At 39.4% G+C, this 26,678-nt stretch overlaps 1 protein-coding gene across 1 annotated transcript in view; it reads right to left on the bottom strand.

Moving 5' to 3' along the window:
- Positions 1 to 12,786: 12,786 nt before the first annotated feature.
- HDGFL3 (HDGF like 3) overlaps positions 12,787 to 26,678 on the bottom strand; it is an 84,195-nt gene continuing 70,303 nt past the window's right edge. Inside the window, exons 5-7 of the mRNA XM_082252749.1 lie at positions 22,723 to 22,866; positions 15,186 to 15,269; positions 12,787 to 13,439 (exon numbers count right to left, since the gene is read on the bottom strand). Of these exons, the coding sequence (XP_082108875.1) occupies positions 15,216 to 15,269; positions 22,723 to 22,866 (198 nt within the window). The 3' untranslated portion in view covers positions 12,787 to 13,439; positions 15,186 to 15,215. The remainder of the gene's footprint in view (positions 13,440 to 15,185; positions 15,270 to 22,722; positions 22,867 to 26,678) is intronic.

The following is a 26,678-nucleotide window of genomic DNA, read 5'->3' as shown; positions in this document are numbered from 1 at the left end:
TACTCCAGTGTTCTACCTACAGGATGATCTTTTCCTATCAGATCGACCTACTATCCTTCTTGGAAATTACTGATATATCTTTTTTTTCAGACTCTCCTACTGTCATGCTCCTTAACCACTTCTGTACTGGAAGAATTTGCCCCCTTAATGACCAGGCCATTTTTTGTGATTCGGCCCTACATTACTTTAACTGACAATTGCGCGGTCGTACGACGCTGTACCTAAATAAAATTTCGATTTTTTTTCCCACAAATAGAGCTTTCTTTTGGTGATATTTGATCATCTGTGGGATTTTTATTTTTTGCGCTATAAGCAAAAAGAGCGACAATTCATAAAAAAAAATCTATTTTTTTCATCCTTTTAGGCCAATTTGTATTCTGCTACATATTTTTGGTAAAAAAAAATCCCAATTTAGTTACAAACTAGGGGAAAGATTTGTCATTTTTATTTTTTATTTACTAGTAATGGCGGCGATCTGCGATTTTTAGTGGGACTGCGACATTGCGGTTGACAGATCGGCACATAATTGACATTTGTTACAACTTTGGGGGGACCAGTGACATTGCTACAGTAATCAGTGCTATACATATGCACTGTTACTGTAATAATGACACTTGCAGGGAAGGGGTTAACTCAGAAGTGATCAAAAGGTTAAGTGTGAGACTAGGAGAGTGTTTTCTAACTGTATGTAGAGGAACTTATGAAATTATCATAGAGACCTGTGATCCTATATAAAAGGATCACAGGCGCTCTGTGATCATTTCAGAGAGAACAATGGTCTGCTGTGTTTACAAAAGCAGACCGTACCTCTCTCTCAGCGGGGAGCGATTGCGGGTGCTTGGAGGCAATCAGTGCCGCCGGTCTCGTGGATCGGCATCCCCGCTGCCTAGTGGGGGCGGGCGCCCGCTCGCCTCGAGGAGCGTTTCTGTGAACTGCTGTACAGGTATGGCGAATCGTGCAGCTGCCGGCAATCGGTTAATAAGGGTTGTGCCACCTTTCGTTTCTGGTCTGGCTATGGCACCTTTCGATCTGAGCTATGCACCTTTCGATCTGAGCTTTTGGCCAGTTCCAAGTTTACTGTAAGTCGTTGACTTATTTTACTAGTTCTATTGCCAGTCTGCCATATCTAAAACTTTTTTTAACCTTCTGAGTGTTTGAACATTTTCGGGCCTTGTTGGCCCTTTTTTTTTGGACTCCCTATATGGCTGTTAGTTTTGCTGGACTGTAGTTCAGTTAAGGGTCAAAGCCTCTGCCCCTCTGGCCTTGATTTTGTTATTTTTTGTTGTCTAGAGGTGCTTTGGCAGGCTAGTCTTTTTAGAGATAATTGTTTTTTAGTTTTGCAGTGTTTTACAGTACATATGCTCTTTGATCTGTTTTTCATGGTGTGTTGATCTTTTGCTGCCCACTGGGTTCCTACTCCCCAATCATGCTTCACATATACTTTTTCTGCAAGAAACACATCGTATGGGAAGCAAAATCCTGGCACTTAAAAAACCCTTGGTTCAAAAAGCATTTAATGCTACATTTTCCAACTATTCTAGAGGTGTTTCTGTGCCAATAAATAAATTGCTTCCTTGCGTAGTTAATGCAATCCATACTGACCCCTTGGGTAAGTTTTGTTATAGTGTTTTTTTAGCTTGAGGGGCAAAAAATACATCATTGTGAATGTTTATGTCCCCCCTCACTTTTCTGATACTGTGCTTTACACAATATTGGACAAAATATCCGCCTATTACCTGGCTAGACTCTTGATTATGGAAGACTCAATCGTCATTCTATCCCCTGTGTGGAACAACCCCCCCCCCCCCCGGCCCTCCCCTGGAGACCTTGAGGTCTGGGATCAGGCTGCTGATTTGCCAGAGATTTGGAGGTGGAAAAACTCCTCCTCTAGGGTTTACACATGCTTCTCAAAAGACAGCATCTCGTATTGCTCTGGCGTTTGCTAACCACTTGTTGGCGGATGTTCAAAAGGCAGTGTATCTCCCTAGTAGGTTGTCTGATCACTCTCCACTGACACTAACAATATGATCTTCTTCCAATTGTCACTCATCCTTATGGAGGCAGGGTCCTCACTGGATCTCTCATCCCAAAATGGAGAAATACCAGGTGATGTCAAACATTTCAGGTCGCGAACAAGGTGTCCACTTTTCCGGGATCAGCTTGAGATGCCTTTAGGGCCTATATTAAGGGACAATACATCTCCCTTATATCTGCTATACGCACTGAACAGGCCTCGGACCTCATGGATCTTTAGTGGGAGGTCGACGAACGGACCTAGCAGTATTCTACAACACACCTCAGAAGACTTTGAAAGGTTGCTGTTTTCTAAGAGAGACCTGCAATTACACATGGCTGAGGTCGCAAGGTTAGATTTACATAGTAGCAGGCAACTTTTTTTTTGTACAGGAGGGCAAAAGATGCAGATTTTTGGCCGTGCTTTCTCAACACAATATATTCTATATCCCCTCACTTCTATATTCAAAATCCGTGCATCTGATAGGTCTATGGTCTCCTCTCCTGAGAGGATACTGCAAGAATTTACCAACTTCTATTGTCAGTCGTATGCCTCTTCCCTGCTCCCTGATATTGAACCATCACGCCTTGCAGGTTTTCTAAACCTACTTGAACTAGGCAGGTTGCCAGATAGTGAGTGGGAGTCCCTAATGCGACCCATTACGGTGGAGGATGTTCTCTCATCCATTACTTTTCAAATGGGAAGGCCTCTGGTCCAGATAGTGCCCCCATAGACTTTTACAAGATGTTCAGGGCACTCCTAGCCCCTAGATAAGTCTCTATGTACACGTAGTGCCCTGAGCAGAACTCATTGCCTCCCTCCTTGCAAGCTGCCTACATAAGCTTAATTCATAAGAGCCCAAAAGACCCTGCTTTTTGCTCCTCATATGGACTCATTGCTCTCCTCAATTGTGATCTTAAGATTTTACCTAAATTACTCAACTCTAGGCTTAGCTGGGTTACTTGTTCTCTGATTGTCAAAGACAAAAACAAAAAGTTGGGAGTTTATTCGAGGCACTGCCCAATTATGGCTAAATGCCTCCATCCCTGGTCATGCAAAAAAAGGGGGAAAGGGAATAAAAATGATAATAAGGGTACATAGGGCAATCAGCTTGGTAAGTAGGGTAATATAATAAAATCGTAACATGATATTAATGTGGTACAAACAACCAATTGCCAAGCATATATCCTATATATCCATATATCAGCTACTCCTGATGACGTCATTGTGACGAAACGCGTCGAGAGCATAACCACGTCATTTCCGCTTGTTGGTCTGGAACGCACATCCGGCGGCTGGAGCGCACGGCGTTCCAGACACACGCCACCACAGGAGGAAGTTGCGGCTCCTATGACAGATCTGTATGTTGATTTACTACCAATGAGAGTACTTGGTGTTTTTATATAATAAATGAATTTCTTATTAGCAATACTTCACTATATGAAGCATTCTTCCTTCACACATGTCCTGGGATTATCTTTATTACCCTTGGAATATTGATGCCTGTTGCTGATTATGGAGAGGAGGACCATAGCTAAGGTGACCAGGGTGCGGAAGCCCTGCTACATGGGAGCGATCCCCAATATCGAAAAGCTGTTCACCCCTGTAGGGGTACTTAACTCTGGTAAGCGCGGGTCATATTGAGAGGGGAGCACAGGATTCCTCACCCGCACATCCACTCCGAATCACCTCAAGAGAGCACCTTATATTAATTTTTTGTGGACTTTGCACATATATATATATATATATTTTATATATAATTTTTGTATCCCGCACCTATCAGCTGTTTATGGTTTTTACTAATCTTCATTTTCTATATATTTTTAAAATTTTTAGCTTTTAGTAATTATTGATTTTACACTTTTTTATTTTTATTTTCCATACTGAGTCACCACTCTTTCACTAGTGTCACTTTATATATATTTTTCGGGTATTTTCTACCATTATCTGTGGCTATTTGTTGCCACTGTTTATACCTGTCACTTCAGCAACATTATGCTTCAGCATTATGCACTTTATGTATCTTGATCCAATGACACTGATTTTTCACTTTAATCTCCTTTATTATTCTAAATAATTGTATTATTTGACCTTTGTCAGTATAATTCTTCACCATCACCTAGCACCTTGAAACCACTTTGATATTTATTACTAGTACAATTCATCCTATATATATTTATTTACTCATCACCTGTCACCTTATTACACAAACTGCACATGATATATATATATATATATTTCTTTGTGTATATGTGATATATAAAATCAAGGGGGGGAATCCTGCACTTAATGATAAATGAGTTCGATATGACAAATAAAACGTAAAACAATGACATAAGCAAAATAGCAGCTAGAACACTGGATTCATAGAAATCCCATTCAAAATATGTTTCAGGTAGTGCAGCGCTAGGAACATCAAAATAAATTGTGCTTAAAAGATTAACAGTGCAATATGATAAAAAGAGTGCATAAAATCATGAGTCCATTGCATCAAAAAAAAATCATTCAGCATGTAGGGGTGGTAGAAAGTCCAATTAAGAATGAAAATCTCAAGATGCGAAGAGCAGAGATGGAAAGACACCCGTGTGTTTAGACAAGGTGGCAGCTTACCGCAACACGTGGGCCTCCAAATTAATGGATGGGCCACTTAAAGCATGAGATGTAAACCCTTATGGGATGGACTTTCTCCTGAGATGTAAGCTTGAGATGTAAGCATGAGATGTAAACCCTTATGGGATGGACTTTCTCCTGAGATGTAAGCTTGAGATGTAAGCATGAGATGTAAACCCTTATGGGATGGACTTTCTCCTCTGCTTCGACAGACCAGGGTTGATTCCAAATGCATCTACACCTCGCTCAGTCACAAATCCAGATATGACTCCAGTATGTGTGGCAATATACAAGGGATAGAGGAAATCATAGCGTAATCCCGTATGGTAAAATAATCAGCTTTATTAAAGTTCTACTTACATGATAGTAGACAAACACATGCAGATAAATGTAAAAAGCGGCGTCCCGCTATGGTGAACACAAAGCCGGCGTCCTAGGGGCGTGACAATCGCGATGTCCGGAACCTCCCTACCGGTTTCGTCAGGGTGACGTCGTCAGGGGCGTGGTTACTGGGCATCGCGGTGACGCCTAACATATACCCCGTTTACTCCTCACATCGGGAACATCGTCCAATCAAGGACGAGAAAGGGCGGAAGTGACGCATCCGCTATCTGGCCATTGAGGGCGGAAGTCGCTATAATACAGGTACAATTAAAGAGAAGCCAAAGGCCCGAAATAAAAACTACTCAGCCATCTCCGATTATGCTATTAATGTATAAAACTTAAGCCACTTTAACAATATTGTAAAGTAGCAGCACAGGAATATAAAAAACCGGGCTATATAAACAAAATAGCTATCAGTACTATAAAACGCCATCTTGTGGCCAAAAGATATATTGGCAATTTATTATTATTTATATTATTGAATTAAATCTATTTCTCACATTGTCAATAACTGGGTACTAAAGCCCTTTGTTTCCTTTTACTCTGATTATAACATCCTGTCCTATTATACTTTTAGACCTCTGCAGGTTGCTCACGCCTTCACTGCTCAATTTCCACACCGTCCCCTACAGCTAGAATATTTGGACCTGGAAGCTTTAAGAACTGATTCTTTCACAAAACCAGTTCCTTATGCGCCTTCTTATGATGGTACTTCCAAATTTGTCCTTTCATATCTGAACATTATCCAGAAAGCCCCTGTCTCCTCTGGGCCAAAGCTCATTTAAAATGGTCTGTTGCAAAGTTAAAAACTGTTCTGTGGGCAGATTAATTAATGGGTGCTGCTTCCTTTAGACTAAAGAGAGAGGGGATCTTCTGGCTTGTTATCAGTACTAAGATAAGAAGTCTGCATTTCTGGTGGTAGAGGGGAGTATTAGTACATATGGAATGGGCAGCTTGCACATCTGGAAAGGTATCACCAGTGCTGAAAGATATATCCAGGTTTTAGAGCAGCATATGCTCCTATCCAGATGTCTTTTTCAGGGAAGGCCTTGCATATTTCAGCAAGACAATGCTAAACTGCGTACTGCATCTGTGACAACAGCATGGCTTCATAGTAAAATAATCCAGGTGCTAGATTGGCCTGCTTAGCAGTGCAGACCTTTTACCAAAAAATACTTGGCACATCTTAAAATGTAAAATACAACAAAGAACCAAGACTTTTGAGCAGTTAGAATCCTATATCAGGCAAGAATGGGACAACATTCTTCTCCCAAAACTCCAGGACCGGCCCCTTCAGTTCCCACACATTTACAGAGTGTTGTTAAAAGAAGAAGCGATGCAACACTGTGGTAAACATGGCCGTGTTCCAACTTTTTTGAGATGTGTTCCTGCCATTATTTAAAATTACCTAAATGTTTTTCCTAAAATGTAAGTTTTCTCAATTTAAACACTTGATATGTTTTCTATTTTCCATTGTGAATAAAATATGGGTTTATGAGATTTTCAAATCATTGCATTTTGTTTTATGTTGAAACGCAGCATCCCAACTTTTTTGGAACTTGGGTTGTACTTTAATATAAACACAGTATAGGATGTTTTCACCACACACAGGCAGCCGTTATCAAGAGTGACAATGATAGCGGTCCTGATTGCTGCATTTAGAGAACAGATCACTATTGGGTTTTTTGAACACTCTAAATAATCAGAATACAATTTTTATAAATGTGCAAAATTACCTATGGCAGATTTGTCTCCGTGGCTCTGATAGGGATGTGAGAGGCCTCTATGCTAAGAAAGTTTCTGCTTTGCCAGCTGCCTGTTTTCATACTGACAACACACAACACAGGGGGGCTACTCTGAGATCACTTAGGACCACTCTCCCACTAAGGAGGGGGTCTGCGTCCAGGACTGATCACTTGCAGGTGATTGCTGCATAGTCATTACATGCAAGCAGCTGCAATTAGCTGCAGGAGCCAACACCCTCCCATTACTTTTGCAGCCTCCTGCAGCTAATCTCTGGGACTCCCTGCTGGTGTTCTTGCATGTTGGGCTAATATGCAGGTGTGAATGCAGCCTATTACTACCCCCAGAGCCAGGAAACAGGTTTATCTTTCACAGTTGTAATAATTTTAAACAGAACAATTTGATATTAATTTGTGACTAATCGCTTTTAATTATTTCAAGATATTTCTTTGCCCCAATAAACTGAAAACTCATACAAGAGCTGCCACCCCTTAAAAGAGCCCAAGCTTGCTATACGTATACCAAGACTATATAGGAACCGATCAGAGACAAACAGAAGCCATCCTTTACAATCCATCAGAGGTCTGTGCCATTTTATTTTATTACAGAAATCTAGTATTGGGGATCTTCTTCAAGGGTGGCCCCGGATGTGCTGATAAGGATATTTAGAGCAGAGATGCAAAGTGGAAGGTTAGGTGTTGGGAGGGGGAGAATAATATAAAGGTAAAAAAAAGGATCTGGGTGAAAGCTGTTTCACTATTGGCCACATTAATAAAGTGCCTGTAAAACTCTGCATTGAATACCAGCAGTGACATATGTCATAAAAATTGATGGGTGTCAGAGTGCAGATGATGATACCTCCCATTATTCCCACCCACCTATGTGGCCTATACAAGTCCACAAGACCTTTATTAAAGGGCGGGCCGAAAATGGGCCAACTTTGTGAGAAATGATGAATATTATACTAGGAACATGGGGGTTCTTATTTTGTAATGAAACAGTTGATGTGACCATATTGTAAGAAGTCAGACATATATGATACGTGAGGTTTTATACAAAAAAACATTTAGTACATATGTCTTGTACCTTTTTTTTTATTGTACTACACATGACCTACATCTGCTAAAACCCACAATGTACAAAACAATAACCCCCAACCACCAATACAATCATAGCCGAAACCACCGTTTACAGAAGTTCTGTTTTAATATCTGCATTACACATACTGTAAATAAAGTCAAGTGTGACCTAATTCACTCTTAACCATCTTTAACCTTACTTTTGACACACATCCAGAGTGTTTATTTTGTAAAAACAGCTATACATCTTTATATGTGATGTGTTTCAACTACAAACACTGGAAATGCAAAAGATGCAAGAACGGGCAGAACAAATATAGAGAAAATAAAAGGCTTTCACTAGAAAAATGCAATAAAATAAATAAAATCAATTATCACAACAGCAACAGCATCGTTCACAAGAAAAGACATTCTGGAATGATTATTTATTAGTATTGTCGTTTTTACCTAGGTAGAAAATAATCCTATCTTCCTCTTGAATCTCTATATTAACAGATCGTACATGACAAAATGTGTTACCATAGTTTACATGGAGGGTGGCTGTTCTTCATTGTGGGTGCTTACATACTTGACATTCTTCAGACTGCCCCATATTCTGATGACTTTGGGGGCTACCCTTGAGTGAAATGGATGGATTGTGAAGATTTGTGGGAGGTGTTGGGTTGCTTTGTCCCTGGGTCCAAGACCAAAATGTTTTGCATGAACCTACTACTGATGTTGAACTATATCTCCCATACAATCCCCATGGATTCACTGGCCACCCAGTGGCTTTAAGCTGCTTATATCTGTTGTAATTTTAGGTAACAATGTAAAGGCTGCTGTCAAGACTGGAACTCTAAAAAATAATCTGAAACAGGGAATTGACATGAAGCAAAGGCAGAATTATCTCAGTTATTCTAGGTTTTACCTGGTATTGTGATTCTCCAAAGAAGTTCCACAATATAGAAGTGTTATTATGTATTATCATCAGGTCGCTAATACGTCTGTGTGTTAAAGTAATCCTGTACTTTGTTCAAAGTAGGCAAAGTAACTGGTTTACAGAATAGCAGGCACGGTAGTCATGGTCCCCTATACTTCCCTATAATCCCTAAGAGATGAGGTGAAACTTTCAAAGGACTCGTGTGACAGGGTTCTGATCTGCAGACTGGTTACTCACTGAGGGTTGTATTATAAGACAAAGCATGGAGTGCCTTTGTTCCCCCATACCTGCAAGCATCAAGTATTTCTTTAGCTGGCCATACAAGCATTGAAATTCGGCTAGTTCAGAAGGGATCCATGTATGTGGTTGTACAGAAGGCGATTATAGCAAGCCCTGTCGGGTTTTCCCTGCTCAATCCATATTGCAGGCTATAGCCTGTAACTCTGATCAGTGTATTCTGATGGCCGGAAATTCTCCCCGCTGTCAGAATAAAATAGCTTGAATGTGGTGATGGGGGAATTTGGTCAATTTTTTTAACTACATGGGCTGCCTAAGGGCTCTGGTGCTGAATCGGGGCAGCGGGTGAAGTGCAGGCAAGTACGGCATGCTATAAAGTGAACATGTTACTTTCCTAACGAATAACTTAAAGTGATTTTTTGAAATAACAAATGCGTTACACTTACCTGCTCTCTGCAAATTTTTTTGCACAGAGCAGTCCTGATCGGCTCTTACGGGGTCTCTGGCCTGCGCTCCTGGCCCCTCCCCCCTGCCTAGTGCACCCATAGCAAACCGCTTGCTATCTTATGTGGGCTCAGTCCCGAGACATGTTCTGTGTGACCACAGACATACAGAGCATGGCTCAGCCCCGCCCCTGCTCTCTCTTCACAGGCTGTGATTGACAGCAGCAGGAACCAATGGCTCCCACTGCTGCCTCCATTGCCAGTGAGGAGTGAGGGAGAGAGAGTGGAGAGAGCTGCTGCTCTCGGGCACAGCGCTGGACTGAGATCATGCTCAGGTAAGTATAGGGAGAAGCTGCACACAGAAGATTTTTTTTACCTTAATGCATATAATGCATTAGGGTAAAAAATACCTTCTACCTTTACAACCACTTTAAACTATTAATTGTTAATTTAAGATATTACTGCAAATTTTTAAGTGCAAAAAAAATGTTACTTTAAAAAACAGCATGTTGGACAATATATTTTATAAACCTGGTTGATTTATAAAGATAAACATTGTTTTGAATGGATGTGCAAGCCATAGATAAAACTTGCCAATTTAAAATTAGACATCAGATTGCTGGTTTGTGAATTTAAGTGTAAAGCAAACTGTAAAAAAGCTTCATTAAAACATTTTTAAAAGCAATCATTTTTCTTTTGCATGCTTATGCCTTTATTAATACTGCCAGCAAGAGGCTACCTTAAAACATGGTTTGCATGCGACAGCTTTATTCAAACACTTGTGTCTCTTCCTTCTGTATCCATTTGTGTGGAGAACAGGTCGGTTCTGGTGGATAAAAGCTATTGTAAATAAAATTTCATGGAGAACCACTGGCTTGTGAATATACACAAGGAAATATATACAGGTAAAGAAAGAAGCATGGGGCTGAATAAACATGAACACTTTCATTGCTAGAGTGTTTTGCACATGTTGAAAAATCATTTTAGGCCTGAAGATTACTTAAATTCCCCCCCCCCCCCGAAAAAAAAAAAAATATATATATATATATATATATATATATGTGTGTGTTTTTTTTTCTGAAAGCAGACACTGTAAAGTTTAATATTATTGTAGTTTCATAATTTTATGTCACACGATATTGGTGAAAGTTTATCAAACCAAAATTTTAATAGAAAATACACTAAAGTTAATTTAGGTCACGATTATTTAGTTAAATTTAAAAGAAGAGGTTGTGTTGAGTAGATAGACACCCAACACGTCAAACCTTAAAATTGTGTGGGCCCATGAAATGTTAATAAATTTCAGTACCCTAAATTTTCCATAGGTGGCTAAATACAGGTGTAACATGTTCAGAAAGGTTGCACCCTATGAGGTTGAAATCTAAGGTTGGGCATACATCTATCTGACAGTTAGGTTGGAAACTCGCTAGTATTCTCACCATCCTGTACCACTGTGAATGCTGCTACTTTCCAGTAAAGGCTGGGGGCAGGAAACATGAACCCTGATTCAAAGGTATCTGTACAATGGGACATATTTGCAATTTGTAGAACATGACCCTTTCAATGCCTTCCCCAGTATAAAAACATGGTTTTGGTGTGGGTTTAAGGGTGCAAATCATTAATATAAACAGGCATCTCTGGTCATATAAGTCTATTATCTAGAAGTGTTCATCAGGGGTGCTCAACCTTTTAAAAAACGAGAGCCACTTAAGTGATTTGGTAACCGGTCACAGGCCACAATGAAATGAAATGGTTCAGAATTCCCCATTTTTTATTTTGAATAGCATATTGAAGATTTTCAACAACAATCAGGATCATGATTTTCCGTGGGACCAATCCCTGTTGGATGTTTACAAACTGTTTAATCACAATCACAAAATAAAGAAAACGGAAAGAAGGACTCGATCAGACTGAGGCCTAGGGCTACTGAGGCCAACCCGCAGAAGAAGCAGCAGGCGCACTGTGCTGCACATGCGGATCAATGTGAAAGCAGTCTAATGACCCTTTTTTTTTGCTCATACTGTATATGCCCATTGCAAAACTATGATGTTTTATACATAATATGCTCATTGCAAGATTATGATGTTAAATACACTGAACTTTTATCTTTCAGTTTCTACTGGCATCACTGGTTCCGATTCCCGGCAGAGTGATACCAAATGCACTTCGCCTGGGACAGCAGTCGGTGCTATACAGGAAGGATCAGCTTATACAGCTCCTGCTCCCTCCAGCGCTGGTTCCATCCACTTTGATGCTCTGGGATGGCGAGTTGGCAACTCGCGATCTGAGCTTGCCGACCAACCATCCCAGCGCAGGAGTTTGTGGGCTATATCAGAAGGCTTTGGTTTGAGCACCCCTGGTTTATCATAATTATCACTTTCTCTAGATTTGAAACAATGAATTAAAATACAGATAATGTACCTGTTAATACATTGCATTGACTTTAAACAACATATGCTCAAAATTAAAAACAGAGAATTAAACCTGTCATAGTCCCATTTGCTTCATGTCAAGACACAGATTCAAATAATTTCTGGAAATCCTTTACATTTTTCTAATACAGTGCTAAGGAAAGTGCTAAATAATAATAGCAGTTTACAGTTACAGAAAAAAAATACATTCATATTATTATTCCCTTTATCAACCTTTACCTCTTCAATATAAGAGTTTTTAGAGTAATTAATACAGTTCTATCAACAAAGCAATGTTTTAAAGCTGCCAATTCACTAGCCTTGGAATGCACAAAAGGTATTCTGTACTAAACCGTAAAATGCATCTAATATTTACATAGGTGAGGTGGGAAAGCTAGGTGGTATAATTTGATTTTTATACGTTAGCTCTTTTAGATGGCAGCCAACTTTCCCCAACAATGGTTTGGTAAAAAGCTTCATGCTTTATTGGCTCATGTGGTTGGAAGAATTACAGCATCTTCCACATTTAATTTCCCACTGTCCACAATCACAGCACCACATGCATCACCACGTTCAATGGTAAAGGCAAGCTGTAATATAATCATAGTGTAGGCTCGAGTTGTAGTTCATCTTAGTGGGCACAGTCTGTAAGAGACATGTTCCATTGTTATCTGAGATTTGCAACAGTGCTCATGAATGCTACATAATCAGTACTATGATGAAAACACAATGAGGTTGATTAACTAAAACTGGAGAGTGCAAAATCTGGTGCAGTTCTGCATAGAAACCAATCAGCTTCTAACTTCAGCTTGTTCAATAAAGCTTTGACAAAAAAAATAAAAATGGAAGCTGGTTTTTATGCAGAGCTGCATCAGATTTTGGACTTTCCAGTTTTAGTAAATCAACCCCAGTGTTTCATCATAGTAGCATGTGTGGTAGTGTGATTTAGGACTGTGGGTTTTAGAAGGTCTAAAATGATGAATTCTAATGCTGGAATCAATACTGTACATGGAAACATTTTAAAGTACCAATGCATGTCTTGATTCTGCACTGACTTCACATCTTCAACTGGCTGAGCAATCTCATAATCCATTATACTAAAGTGAGTCATTTGTTGGATATTCAGACTGAAGTTGTGGCATTAAGCATTTGCAGGCTATTAAATGATTACAAAGGGGCAATGTAGCTCAGCACATATCAGACTGTGTGATTCGAGCATCAGCAATCACTGCTTAAACTTGTTATAATTTGGACACTTTGTAAATATTGGATGCTTTACCATACAGTCAATGTAGTAAAGACAAACCAAGTCCATTGGTATGAAAAACAAATCTGCAGTTAAATGTTTCCAGGGTTAGAAATGTAAGTGCATACGTTGAAGGCTGTAAAATCTGTTTGGATGGCAACTTCATGCAACAAAATAATGTAAAATTATAGGCTGCCCCCCCCAGAGCTTATACTTTTTTGATGCCAGCAAACACAACAAATAGAACATGATATTATGTATACAAACTGACAATCTCTTGATGGCAACAATTAAATGTGTGGAGTACAGCAAAATGTGGACCGCTTCCCATGGTAATCTGTACTTTGTTAAGTCTGAAAAAAATGAAAAATAAAAACAATTGACATGTTAGTTTCAGAAATAATATCTAATGCTTCCCTTCTTTTATATAAATATTGTCTTCATACCTTATTATTTCAAGCCATTTAATATTTGTACAAATTAATATAAATGAAGGGTAACTAAATATTTACATAGGGAAAATGTGACGATGGAAAAAAGAAAAAAACAAGTTAACGTGAACACTAACAGCAAAGTTGGTATGTAAAGACAATAAATCATTTTGACCTTCAATATTGGTACATTACAACAGATGAGTCCTACAGGTGCAGTTATATATGGCAGATGTGATTATAACTGTCTGAACTAACACTACCCAGCATGCCCGAGGGGTTAGAAAGGAATGCTGGGAAAGAAGAATCAACATTAAGTAGCCTCATCTTCTTTTTCTTTATTGTAATGCAATGACTATGTTACATGGGGCACACCAAAATCTTATAACGTGTAACATGTTAATTAATACTTTAATGGAGTATACAAATCTATCATCTGATATACACTGATCATCCATAACATTGTGACCACCCACCTAGTAATGAGTTGGTCCCCCTTTTGCCACCAATAGGGCCCAACCAATGAGTAATGGACACCAAAGTAACATCCACAGGAATGGCAGGACCCAAAGTATCCCAGCAGAACATTTCCCAAAGCATCACACTGCCTTCCTGAAATACTACATACTGCATCCTAGTGTAATCTCTTCCCCAGGTAGGTGACACACACGCACCCAGCCATCCACATGACGTAAAAGAAAATACGATTTGCCAGACCAGTACACCTTCTACCATTGCTCAGTGGTCCATTTCTAATGCTCATGTGCCCATTATAAGGTTCTATTTGCTGTGGACACGGGTCTGCATGGGTTCCCTGATCAGTCTATGGCTATGCAACTCCATACACAACAAACTGTGATGCACTGTGTTCTTACACCTGTTTATTGGAACCAGCATTAACTTTTTCAGCCATTTAAGGTTCTATAGGACTGGACTACACGGGCCTGGGCTCCCCACGTGCATCAATAAGTCTTGGCAGCCCATGGCCCTGTTGCCAGTTTTCCTTCCTAGGACCACTTCTGACTACTGCAGACTGGGACCATCCCACAAGAGCTGCACTTTTGGAAATGCTCTGACCCAGTTGTCTAGCCATTACAATTTGGCACATGTCAAAGTCACTAAAATCCTTATACTTGCCCATTTTTTCTGCTTTTAATACATTCATTTGAGGGACAACAAGTACACTTGCTGACAAATATATTCACCCACTTTTAGATGCCATTGTAATGAGATAATTTATATTATTAACTTTACCTGTCAGTGATAATGTTATGGCTGATCGGTCTATATAAATAAAATGCAAACAAACTAATACTGATGACTAAAAAAATATTACATATCCTATACACATTTCTTCATGAGAGCAAGACATTTGACTTATGAAAATATAATCATTGACCAGGCATAAATAAGCTAAATGGAATAAAACCTTCTGAGTTGGACTTTTTCTGCTATATAATTTGTTAAAATTAAAAGCTAATGTGTGCAGTAAAACACAGATAGCTGTGAAACCATTGATTCGCCATGGTCACTGGATGGATTTTTCAGTCAGGGATAACAATGCGGTAGCAGTAGTGTTATAAATGTGTTTGCGTCATTAAAGAACATCCAGGTACAGAATATTTAGCAGCACCTTGCTTCATGTTACACAGGTAATTGTATGCTCACCAAATCTTGCATGTGTGCCACTAAGATTTATTATTTCTCTTTAGCATCTGTGCCTTTCTTACGGGCCCCTCTTGCATAAACATTCTGCAGGAAAATCACAGAACACCCAATAAAACCTTCTCTTCAAGCATTGTTCGGAAAGTCTTATCATAACAAGGATTGACATTTTTTGTGTCTTTTGCATGGCCTTATAAAATTTTTTTATAATAATAATTAACAATGATTATAATAATAATACATGCATTTACCTTAAAGTTCTCTGAAAATACCCTTGCTTTGACTGACACCTAATTAAGAATTAAATTACATAACTATTAAAAAGCTGAAATCTGTTCACATTTTTCACTGGACTGAAATTACTGCTTGCTAAAGAGTAATTCCAATTTCTTTGAGAAAACAACAATCCCCTCTGGGTGATCTTTGTACATTGCAGGGGTTTTAACAAACTTTGTTGCAGATTCCGGCTTTGCTGGATACACTCTTTGTTGGAGTGTATCAATGTGGAGAGTGAATCTGAATGGGAGTGACTTTTTCATTATTAATCAGCCAACACACTTGCAGTACACTAATGAGGAAAGTAGTGTCTGCATCTCTTTGAAGTAATAAACCCTTTGGGAGTATCTCAACAAAAATTATTATTATTTTTTTTGCACAGGATGCATAAAATCGGACTTGCATCTTAGTGTAGACTTCTGGGGAAATTTATGAGCCAATCACACAAGAAGGGAATTATATTTTTGGAGGTGATCCGTACCCCATCTGTGTACAGAATGGCTCTAGGTTACCATATTGCACTGAATTTTAAGGAATTTGATTTGAAAAGGAAATTTTTAATAATATTAAATTACAATATGGCTTGTGTAGCATTTGTATACACTATATTATTATTTTTCTTTTATTTGCTATAATTTTTCCTGCAAACGTGGAGTTATTCATTGAAGATCAGGGATTCAGTTTTAAATAGACTTATTGGAATTTATTATATATTTAATCACGTCTTTCCAGTCTTTGGGTTGGTCAGGTTTCACAGGCTGTAGGGAATGAGGTTTGCAGAGGAAATGGCCTTAGTTCCAGAGAAACGTCAGTGGATCAGAGGAAGCAGAATAAAACAGTTGTCATCAAAGGACGCTGAGAGACACATTTAAAGTTGGTCTAAGTATTATGCAACTGTTTGTTTAAATAAAAAATTAAGAGAGCCTTTATAAGAAAAGTTGCATATGAAAGTAATAAACATTGTGTGCTGATCAATTATAGTTAAGATATCTTAACAAAGTATCCAAAGCTACAATTGGACAAGAAAAGTGAAGGTTCTGTGTTGTGAAAAAACCTATAACTGCAAATTTAAACATGATGATTGAAAAGTTATGATGAAAATAATTGTAGAGTTCACTCTTCATGTTACAAGTGCTCTTCACTGCTGATTACGTTGTGAAGAATAGATGAGGAAAACATTCAGATCACTTTTAAATTGTTTATCTTTTCACATACTTTTATCTGAATGGTGCAATCAATACTATGCAGAAAATGAGATTATGATTATGTTAAACTTGGTGCTATGTTATTGAATATTGATCCAAGGATACTTATGCTCTTAGGTGTTCCATGCTGGAATTACAGAGACCCTGTCACTAGCTGGCAGCAGTTACAGAAAATTAAAGTGGTTGTAAACCTCAGACATGAAATATGAACAAAGCATATCCCTCTATAGTGTGTACTTGTCTAAATCCAGAGCACTAAGTGTCACTGCTGCTTTGTTCCTCGGCTATCAGCATGAATCACTTCTGACAAGTTTTCCTGACACCAAGAGAAAAATGGTGACAGGGTAGGGAGCTCCAGCTGATTGACAGTCCAAGCTCTGTTCCTGAGTTCTTATGGAGTTATGCAGTGTGTATTTTACGTCTCCGCCCCCTTTTTTCTTACAGCTCAGACAAGCTTTATGAAGTCTCTACTTTAAATGGATGTAGAGAAGAGAATAATGCAGATATACAGGTAGTGCTTACATAGGGAGATTTGTTTCACACCCAAAGATAGTCACTTTACTAAGTATATGAAAGGGTTTACAACCACTTTAACTCTGCAAAAGAAAAGGAGGAATCCTGACTTTTTTGACAGACTTCTTTGTGTGTTGGCTAGTCCCCCGTGCTGTATACTGCAGTTCCTCTCGCCAAGCACATCAATGCAGGACAGAGTAGTGACTTTGGGAAGAGGGAAGAGGAAATAGGGAGGCATTCTAAGGTGAAAATTTAAATGCAGCTTCATACAAAACCTTTATTTTCTTTTGGGTGGAATGGAGACAGTTGTGGGGCCTCTGTAATGGTTTAACTGTTGTATGTGTTCCTATTGGGGAAATTTCCCTTAACTTCCCGCTGCCAGATAATAGTGTCACCAAAACAAATATCAGTATACAGGCAGTTATAAAATATTATTATATTATTAATAAATGATGCTATATATACATATCGCATTATAGTATTATTAAGTGTGTTTGCTCAGGTCTTTATTATCTGTTAAATATTAACTACAATTTTATATTGCTTTAGCATATTATGCTTTACAGTAGATAAATAAAAGGCTAATAAAGGTCAGGAATGGGGGTATTTTGGACATTCTTGTTTGGATGCCATAGAGCATACAAGGGACTCAATGGATTCATGTATATATAAGAAAGAGGTGACATGCAGATAATTTTTGGAAATACAGTACAAATCATGGCAATTCATTTTCATCTACCTCATATATACTGAATGAATGATAATGATTCTCATTTATTGTACAGTAGAACTCGCTTAACGTACAATCTGAGTTCATAAACTCCTGGACGCCTGTTCTTCTAGGTTGAGAAGGAGCCGAAGGAACCCAAATAATCACAGTTTTTCTTTAACAAATGGGAACTTAATATTACTGCGACTCCACAATATTCTCTACTTTCCAGCTCCTTTTTATTCCAGGCAGACAACTACTTTCTCTCTTCTACATGTATAAGGGACATTCAGATGTATACAAAACATATATTCTGTAAGGTAAATTACATAAATGCCCCCTTTGAATAAACATTTAATTGAGTAAAACTGTTAATTTGCAAAAACTTTGATATAATATACACAAATGTTTCTGCTTTTACAATATAATGAAATGTCTTTAGCTTCCAGTTATTATGATCATTCTCCCAGACATCTAGATTGGGACCTAGATAAGTTGTTGGGTAAGAAAACAATGCACTATCCCATTTGGTCATTCCTATTATCCAGGCAGCAAGTTGTCTTATTAGTTCTGATTTGCTGTACTTTCTGGAAGAAAAAAATGTCAATCCATCTCAAAATAAGCTTGTTATTGGACTTTACAAAGATCGATGGTGGTTGATCCTGTTTCCAGTGAAAAGGGATTCATCCATTTGCAATGTTTAATCGACTGAGTGGTGCTCTGGCTGCATTCTTTAATAGGAATGGGGGGGGGGGGGAAACAATAGCCAGGTGGTGATCCGATTAGTGCTCCCCTGTGATATCCAAAAATGTGTTGATGTTTGGAGTTTAAGTGGGGTTTAGGACATTCCCACTATATTTAGAGGAACATGCTACATTGGGCACAAACCCCTAGAACAGTGGTCACCAAACTGTGGCCCAGAGGACAGATGAAGCCCTTTGCTTGCTTTTATCCTGCTATTGGGGCACTATTTCATCCATTGACCCCAGTGAAGGGGCACAATTCCTCCCAATGACACAACAACTGAGCCCAATACCAACAATGGGGCACAATTCTCTCACTGACACCATGGATGGGGCACAATTCCTCCCAATGATACCAACGATGGGGCCCAATGACACTATGGATGGGGCACAATTCCTCCCAATAACATCAACGATGGGGCACAATTCCTCCCACTGGCACCAAAGAAGGGGTATTGTTTTTTTCCCACTGACATTGGGATCATTTCTATTACCAATGGTCACAGTCAATCCCCCCTCAAGTCTGAAGGATAGTAAATTGGCCCCTTGTTTAGAAAGGAATTTTTAGCTTGCCGGGGGTCTGTAAAAGTAAAGCCCCATTCCCTGGAAAACTATAGTCTCTCCCTCAGTTGTCCATGTAGCATCGTAGCATCAGTTTATACGAAAGGGACAAGAGATCTTTAGAAAGTGTTTTCCTACAATGAGGGTATTAAAATGAGTCATTAGGTCTACAGCTTTGCATAATGGAAGTTTCTCAGTTGTTTGCACCTCCATTCATCTAATGGGAAACTTCCATATTGGTCCCACAGTTGTTCCACAGGGATTAACTATCCATTTGGAATTCATTTACCACAACATGTTTTCCCATCTCTGGCTTGTAATCGAAAAAAGGACAGATGTTCACGCTCACTTATGTTTTTACCAAAATTAGACTTTGGTATTATTTAGATTACAATTCAGGTAATACAAATTACATTCTGATAAATCCTATGGGATTTTTCCTTTAACAAACATGCTATCAAAAATCTAAGCGGTATTCAAATCAATAAAAAGATATAATTGTCAGACTTTTTTTTAACTGAATGAAGCTGAAACTGGGGCAGGCTACATAAAAGGATGTGGAAACTTAAAAGAAATGTCTGATCTCAGGCCTTCACAATGATAAGCTTTCTCACCCACCCATGTTTATATGCTGTTTATTTCTTTACCCCATATTCTGATGTTTATTTGCTGGTTATGTCTTTACCCCATATTCTGATTTTCAATTTGTTTTTAGAAATTCTAATGTGTTCTGTGCAGATAGATATTACTTTAAAGCATCTACTTAACAAGAGTTTAGTATCATCTTCTTAACAAGAGTTTAGTGCGTCAGAGGGAGTAAAAAGTGTAAGGCAAAGGCTTAGGAATGGTTGACTTGTTGTTTGGGGCTGAATTTTAGTCTGAGAACGTACAAATCTCCACCTAGTATTGTTGGGAAAGAATCCCATCCAGGTCAGCTCTATACACTGCCAACAGTACAGCAAGCATATTCTGCTACATCCTGTAGGTATTTCACTAGAAATTCATTCAAATCTTTCACTAAGAGCATAAAATAGGAGGTTCTTCACTTACTCTAAACACATGACTTGGGTTAGTGCTGCAACCAGAAATATGCACTCCTGATATCTCTTTAGATATGTAACATGTAAGCCAAAGAGGGTGTTTCTAGTGCAGTAAACCAACTATAGTATATAAATTGCAATAATAGGCCTACAGAAACATACGTGCTCTGCAGTCTATGATAAAAAGCTTAACATGATCCAGAAGAGTTACCTGGCCTTTTGGCAGCTTTTGTATTCTATCTGAGGAATCATTTTCCAGACTGGTGCACAAAAAATTGGATTTTTGACTTACCGTAAAATCCATTTCTTTGATGTTTATTGACGGACACAGCTCCTGGTTCTTCTTCTAACAATTGGGTTATACTGCCTCCTACAAGAGTAGGACACAAGGCAGGAAAAAGCTTGACTATGCCAATGGGCAGTCCCAGGGGGTATACACCTACTCTCAGCTATAGGCACTCAGTTTTGTTACAAGCAGTGTCAGAAGAAAGTCAACTCCCCAGAGGGGTGGGTGCTGTGTCCGTCAATGGCTCCGCTGTCATGGCCACCGCTATTTCCAATGGCAAACCACAACAAAATGGCCGCCGGACTACACAAACATAGCCACTGTGTATAGAAACACATAGGCTACAACAAAATGACGGCCCTGTGCGGCACCACAAGGCTTACAGGGACCCAGGAGGAATACCAGGCCTCAAGCACAGATCCAGGCAGGACAGGGGGGGGGGCTGGCAGAAGCCCCCACCAGGTACAACCCCCCCTGCACAGTTGATCGTCTGGTCCCTGGCGGTGTATTTCCCTCCCTGGCCCCCATCACCAGTTAGCACCCTGCCCCCATCCCAAGAAAGTGGCCAGATCACCGAAACAGCCCCAGCATGGAGGGGGGAGGCAGGATGAGGGACTTGGCGGGGGGTGCCTGTGGAAAGGGGGGGAACCCGGGGGTCCAACCGTACCGAATAGGGCCCACGTCTACCCCAAAACCCTCTAGGAGGAGAGGGGGGGACAATAACTCACCATACCAGGAACCAGGCGGGCACCGCTCCAGACAGAACCCCTCTCCATTAAAATGGGGGGGGGGGGCTGTCAGCCAGGAGGAACGCTGCAACTCTTGCGAGGTGTTTAACTCGCAGGCCAGCACCCGTCCAGTGGGGCTATGTCGCGGCTGACCTAGGGCAGAGCTGAGGTCTGCGTGCATTCGCTGACCAGACTGGGTTGACCACTAGATCTAGATTATCCAGCTCATCCCCCAGTACAGCAGTTGATTGTAGATCTTACAGGAAAAAATCCAGAAGGAAAAAAAATTTCTATCTAAAAAATCTTGCCAGGAACATAATTCCCAGCAAGGAAATAGGTCCTTACTCCTGACTAGGCAGAAAAGAATACCCCTTGGACTGCCCATGGGTGTAGCCAGAATTACTTTCTGCCAAGTGTCCTACTCCTGTAGGGGGCAGTATAACCCAATGATTATGAATATCAGGAGCTGTGTTCATCAATGAATGAAAGAGAAAATTGATTTTTTTTTTATCGTCAGTTCTAACAAATTTGTATGTTATAATAACTGTAGTAGGTTTGTGCATGGCTTAGTGTCTGGTCTAATAACACATTTAAGAGCCTTTTAGCTTAATGAAGGTCTCTACATTGGTCCAGTGTTCAAAGTGAGAAATTCATTTTTGAACCACATACTAACACTCCAATACTCCAATATTATTAGATATTAATCTATTACAGATGCATCATAGTATGTCTCTGCTTTTGTAATTAAACATAAAACATCACATAATATCTAAATAACAGAATGAGGAAATCTGTCCTTCTATGCTGATTCAAGTGAATAATAAAAAATAAAAAAAAATGAACACCGAACAAAATTGATTGCTTATACTCCATGTTTGTGACCATGCTACAAAAGATGCCAAAAAAGGCTTTACAGTAGCATTTTGTGTGAGCAGTAAATGTACTGTATTTGCGTATTATTAAAAACATATAAGATGATATGGACTGTTTATGGTCCATACAGTTTAAGATCCATACAGTTTTCTGATAATCAGAAAATCTATCTCCCTTTTTAAACTTTTGCTGTACAGGAGAAACAAACAAGACCAATGGGCTTTTTTAACAACTGTGCAGCCAAGTTATGAAAACTGTGGAACTATTTCTCATCCCAATCCATTAAAATGTATTTAAAGCAATGAAAGAAGGAATCTGCTGCTATGAGCTTCACCAGTGTTTTGTTCTTCCCAAATCAGCCCTTAGTCAATAATGTATGCATTAACCACACTAACAGAATTTAGTTCAGCAATACATTACTGTACACTATTGCTGTTGCACTGCCATTAGGTCCAGCAATAGGAGACTGCAAATACCAAACTGCCCTATGATATAATTAAAGTTATACCAAAATATTACATAACAGATATTCTCAAACCTGCCTGGGCTATGACATAAAATGCTGCTCAACAATACTACTTTACCACAACACTAAAACAGTCATACCCCTGCGCTGCTTTTCTGCACCTCTGAGGCATTCCTCTTGTCATTGTCCACATCACCAGCTTCTGAGCCGCTCTTATTTTCTTCATCTTTGCTGTCTTTTTCTCCCTCGTCTGCCGAAGATTTCCGAGAAAGCTTTGACGGTTTCTAGAGTGGTTAGTAAAGGTGAACACACATATGAAAAGTTTAATACTTAGCTTTTGTAAAAATATGTGGTAATTTAAAAGTTGTAAGCTTTTCTTGTTGTAATTACAAACTGCTGCTTTTTGACAGTGATATGCCAAGTGACACCAGAAAAAAATGGAAATTCCATATTATGGAGTACAGCACAGGACACAGGGTGGGAAGTCATAGACTGTGGGTTAAATGCGGCTACCTTCAGATGATTGGATGCTTGCAAAAGCTTTGTTGGGAACACCCCTAGTGCACCCTCATAATCCCACCCACTCCATTGAATTCCACTTTTGTAGCAAGCAATAAGGTGAAACAGGAGAGGATAGAGGGGAGAGTAATGTGTCATGTGTCATGTACCATACTTCCATATATGGAATTTACTGGTAGCTCAAAATTTCAATTATCTTACTTGTACGGTACAGGACACAAGACAGGAAGTCATAGACTGGGAGACGTCCACAAGCAAAAGATTAAGGGGTAGGCAACAAAATAGAAAACAGCAGCAAACAAACTTACACAAGGAAGGGAGACATCCAATCATCTGAAGGTAGCCGCATTTAACCCACAGTCTATGACTTCCCACCCTGTGTCCTGTGCTGTACTCCATAATATGGAATTTCCATTTTTTTCTGGTGTCACTTGAAAGAGAAAATTCATTTTTATGTTATTCTATCTTGATCCATGTCTCCCACTGTTTTCAATTAATGTTTTGGATTCCTGTTTTAAAATAATAAACATATTGAACAAGAAAGGTATTGACAAGACAGTATGAAGCCACAGACCTCTGAAATATAATGGATAAGGCAGAAACCTGTTCCTTCAGAGCACCAATAGCTAGGTGCTGGTCTAGGAAAGACTAGAGGAAGGATAGAATGAAAAGATTAGAGTATTCTCGGGGGTTGAGGTGACTGCTTTCAGTCAGTGACCGAGTAGCAGGTTGGAACAAAGGGCCCTGTGACAGGAGGTTTGGCCTGTTTGGAATAGGCCAAAGCTCTTCCACCAGCAGTCTGTGTATGTCCAGGGACCACGTTTCTTGGGCCAATTTGGAGTGAAGAGGATCAATTAAATTTGTTCTTCCTCTATCTCATGGAGCAGCCGACTGGAGGGAATGCATACACCAGTCTGAATAGGGACCAAGGAATCACAAGAACATCCTTCAGGAAGGCCAGGGGAACCCTGGACCTGGCCACAAACGTGTCCAGCTTTTTGTTGAATCTGGACGCCAGACAAAGCTTTAGGAGGATCTTGGGGTGGAGTAACCACTCCCCTGAGACCAGACGCTGGCAACTCAGAAAGTCTGCTTGCCAATTTTCTATAGTGGATAGCTAAGAGAGTTGCAATATGGCTTTCCGCCCAGAAGAGTACCAGGTCTGCTTATTTTCAAGGCTGTCTGACTTCAAGTACTCCCCTGGATTGTTTATGTAGCACACAGCTGTGGCATTGTCCAACTGCACCCAGACAGGGTGACCGTGTAGGCAGTGTTAATTTAGTCGACGAAAATATTTTCTTAAATTAACACTATTTTATTTGACTAAAATAGGACTAAGGCCCCGTTTCCTTAGTGCGACTTGTTGTGCGACTTGACACATGTCATAGGCAGTTTTAAAAGATCAGTAGGTAATAGGATATATTTTTTTACAAGCAATGTTTTGGAATTTTTTAACGTCATTTTATATTTATTTATTGCATAACCATCTTTGAGTTTCATGGATGGAAGCTAGTTATTGGATAAATAGTAATACAATCTGTTTTAATGTGCACACAACTCATGAGGGAATAGAAGGCTTACAGTTCGCTATGATTTGTTTTTAGTTATATGAAAAGATTTTAGGAGGAGCTGGCGGCGCTCCCCTACTTAACATGGCGCAGTGTCCTTCGGCGTACTGCCACCCCGGGAAGACGTCAATAGACGAAACTAGTAGGGCGGGGCTTCTGGATGCCGAAGGCTACACCGCATTGAAAACACACGCTCGCGGCTTTCACTGCAGCAGCCGGAGCGGTGTCCGTGTGATTGTAATACTGTTCAGCACCCCTAGTGTCTGGATACCGTTCTTCCTCATCTACATATGGTCTGGGACTCTATCTCTCTGGCAATTATGGCGATTGGTGGTTACCCTTGGAATAATATGCTCATGTTGGATATTTAACCCTAAAAGCGTGATTGCTGGATAATACCAGCTTATCCTCTGGTGAGTCCATTTAGTGAGACCTTTGACACGTAGATGGTGGGATGCTCACAAATATGCACTGAAGGCATTCATTATATGTGAACTTTTTGGCACTTTTTTGCACGATTCTGCATGGGAACCTTATTCCTTATCAAGATCCCCTTTCATGAATTGTGGACTCATTTTGAAATATTTATTCACGGATAGATATCTGTAAAGTGTATGGATTTTTGAGATATGTCATCATGAAATGAAATTTATTTTATTGCATATTAATTTTTACTCACCTTTCTCCATTTTTGATACACTAGTGCACTTTATATATATTCTCCAGCAAGCTGGTTTCATAATTTTTATTACATTTTTTTTATATTTATTTATATTAGACAGGTTTTTTTTGGCACCTTACGTACATTTTTCAGGAAACTGGTCAATGTTCTTCAGCATTTCATATGTTAAATAATATGTTGTACTAATTTTGCACTGATTTTGCACTTGGTTGTGTACATATATTTATTTATTTATTCAATGGCACATTGCACTTTCTATGTATAATTAACTTATAGACACTTTAGACACATAGTATTGTCCCCACATTTGGACATACCAAATTATAACACATTACAAAATATTATACATATAATTTCCATTTATAATAGCAGGGGTTCAGTAAGGATTTGCACTGATTGCCATTTTTTATTGTATTTATATGCAGACCATCTGTAATTAATTAGCAGCATTTCCTCACCCCACTAATAATTGTTTTTTTCACCTTTAGTATCCTGGGCACCTGATTATTTATTTTTTCTAAAAAAATTAAAAGTCTCCCACAGCAAAGCATAGAAAGCGTTGGAATGCAGTAAAGATGGGAATGTGAAGATAGTCATCCTGGATGTCCATTTATGACAGAAATTCCCTTCATCTGAGATTCAACTCTTGTGGACTCCATATGAAATTTAGGGGATATCTGGTTTAGGGATTTTAGGGAAAAGACAGATTGGTCCAAGCTGTCTCTCAGCCTGACTAGCGCAAATGCCTTTAGACGCCCACACACACACAAACACACACTCTGGATATTGAGGGCACCCCTTCATTGAGAGAAGGCATTCTGGGTAGACTTGAAAGGGTTTGGGGTCCAAGGTTTGCAACAAAAGGATAGACCCACCTTTGGCTTGGTGGAGCTGGAAAAAACCCTTTCTGTTGGCTGAGGTAGCAGCTGTAGTAATAGTAGGCTAAGGCTGTTGCTTGTGGGCCAAAAGTAACTTTAACCCAATAACTTCCTTGATAACTTTATGCAATAGGCATGTGTAAAAGGCGCCTTTTGCAAACAGACTCAGCAGACCAAGCCTTTAACCTCAAAATTTTGTACATATGCAGAGAGCGGTATCATTCAAAACACCAGGCGAAGTACTCTCTCTTGGACATCAATAAAAAATAGCGCAAATGGCATGAGCTGCAGTTGTTCCAGCAGAACAGGGACTTCAAGCCAGGATAATGTTCTCAATTAGCTTGCCCAGTCTAGTTAGCAATAGTCTGAAAATGGACATAGCCACAGTGGCTGCTTGTTAGTAAGAGCAAACTAGAACAAAGGTTTCCTTAATAGGGTTTCAAACCGTA

Source organism: Pelophylax lessonae (assembly GCF_965119305.1).
Source record: "Pelophylax lessonae genome assembly, chromosome: 4".
Lineage (NCBI taxonomy): Eukaryota > Metazoa > Chordata > Amphibia > Anura > Ranidae > Pelophylax > Pelophylax lessonae.
Note: the sequence above shows the minus strand (reverse complement) of the source record. Positions and strands in the feature narration are given on the sequence as shown.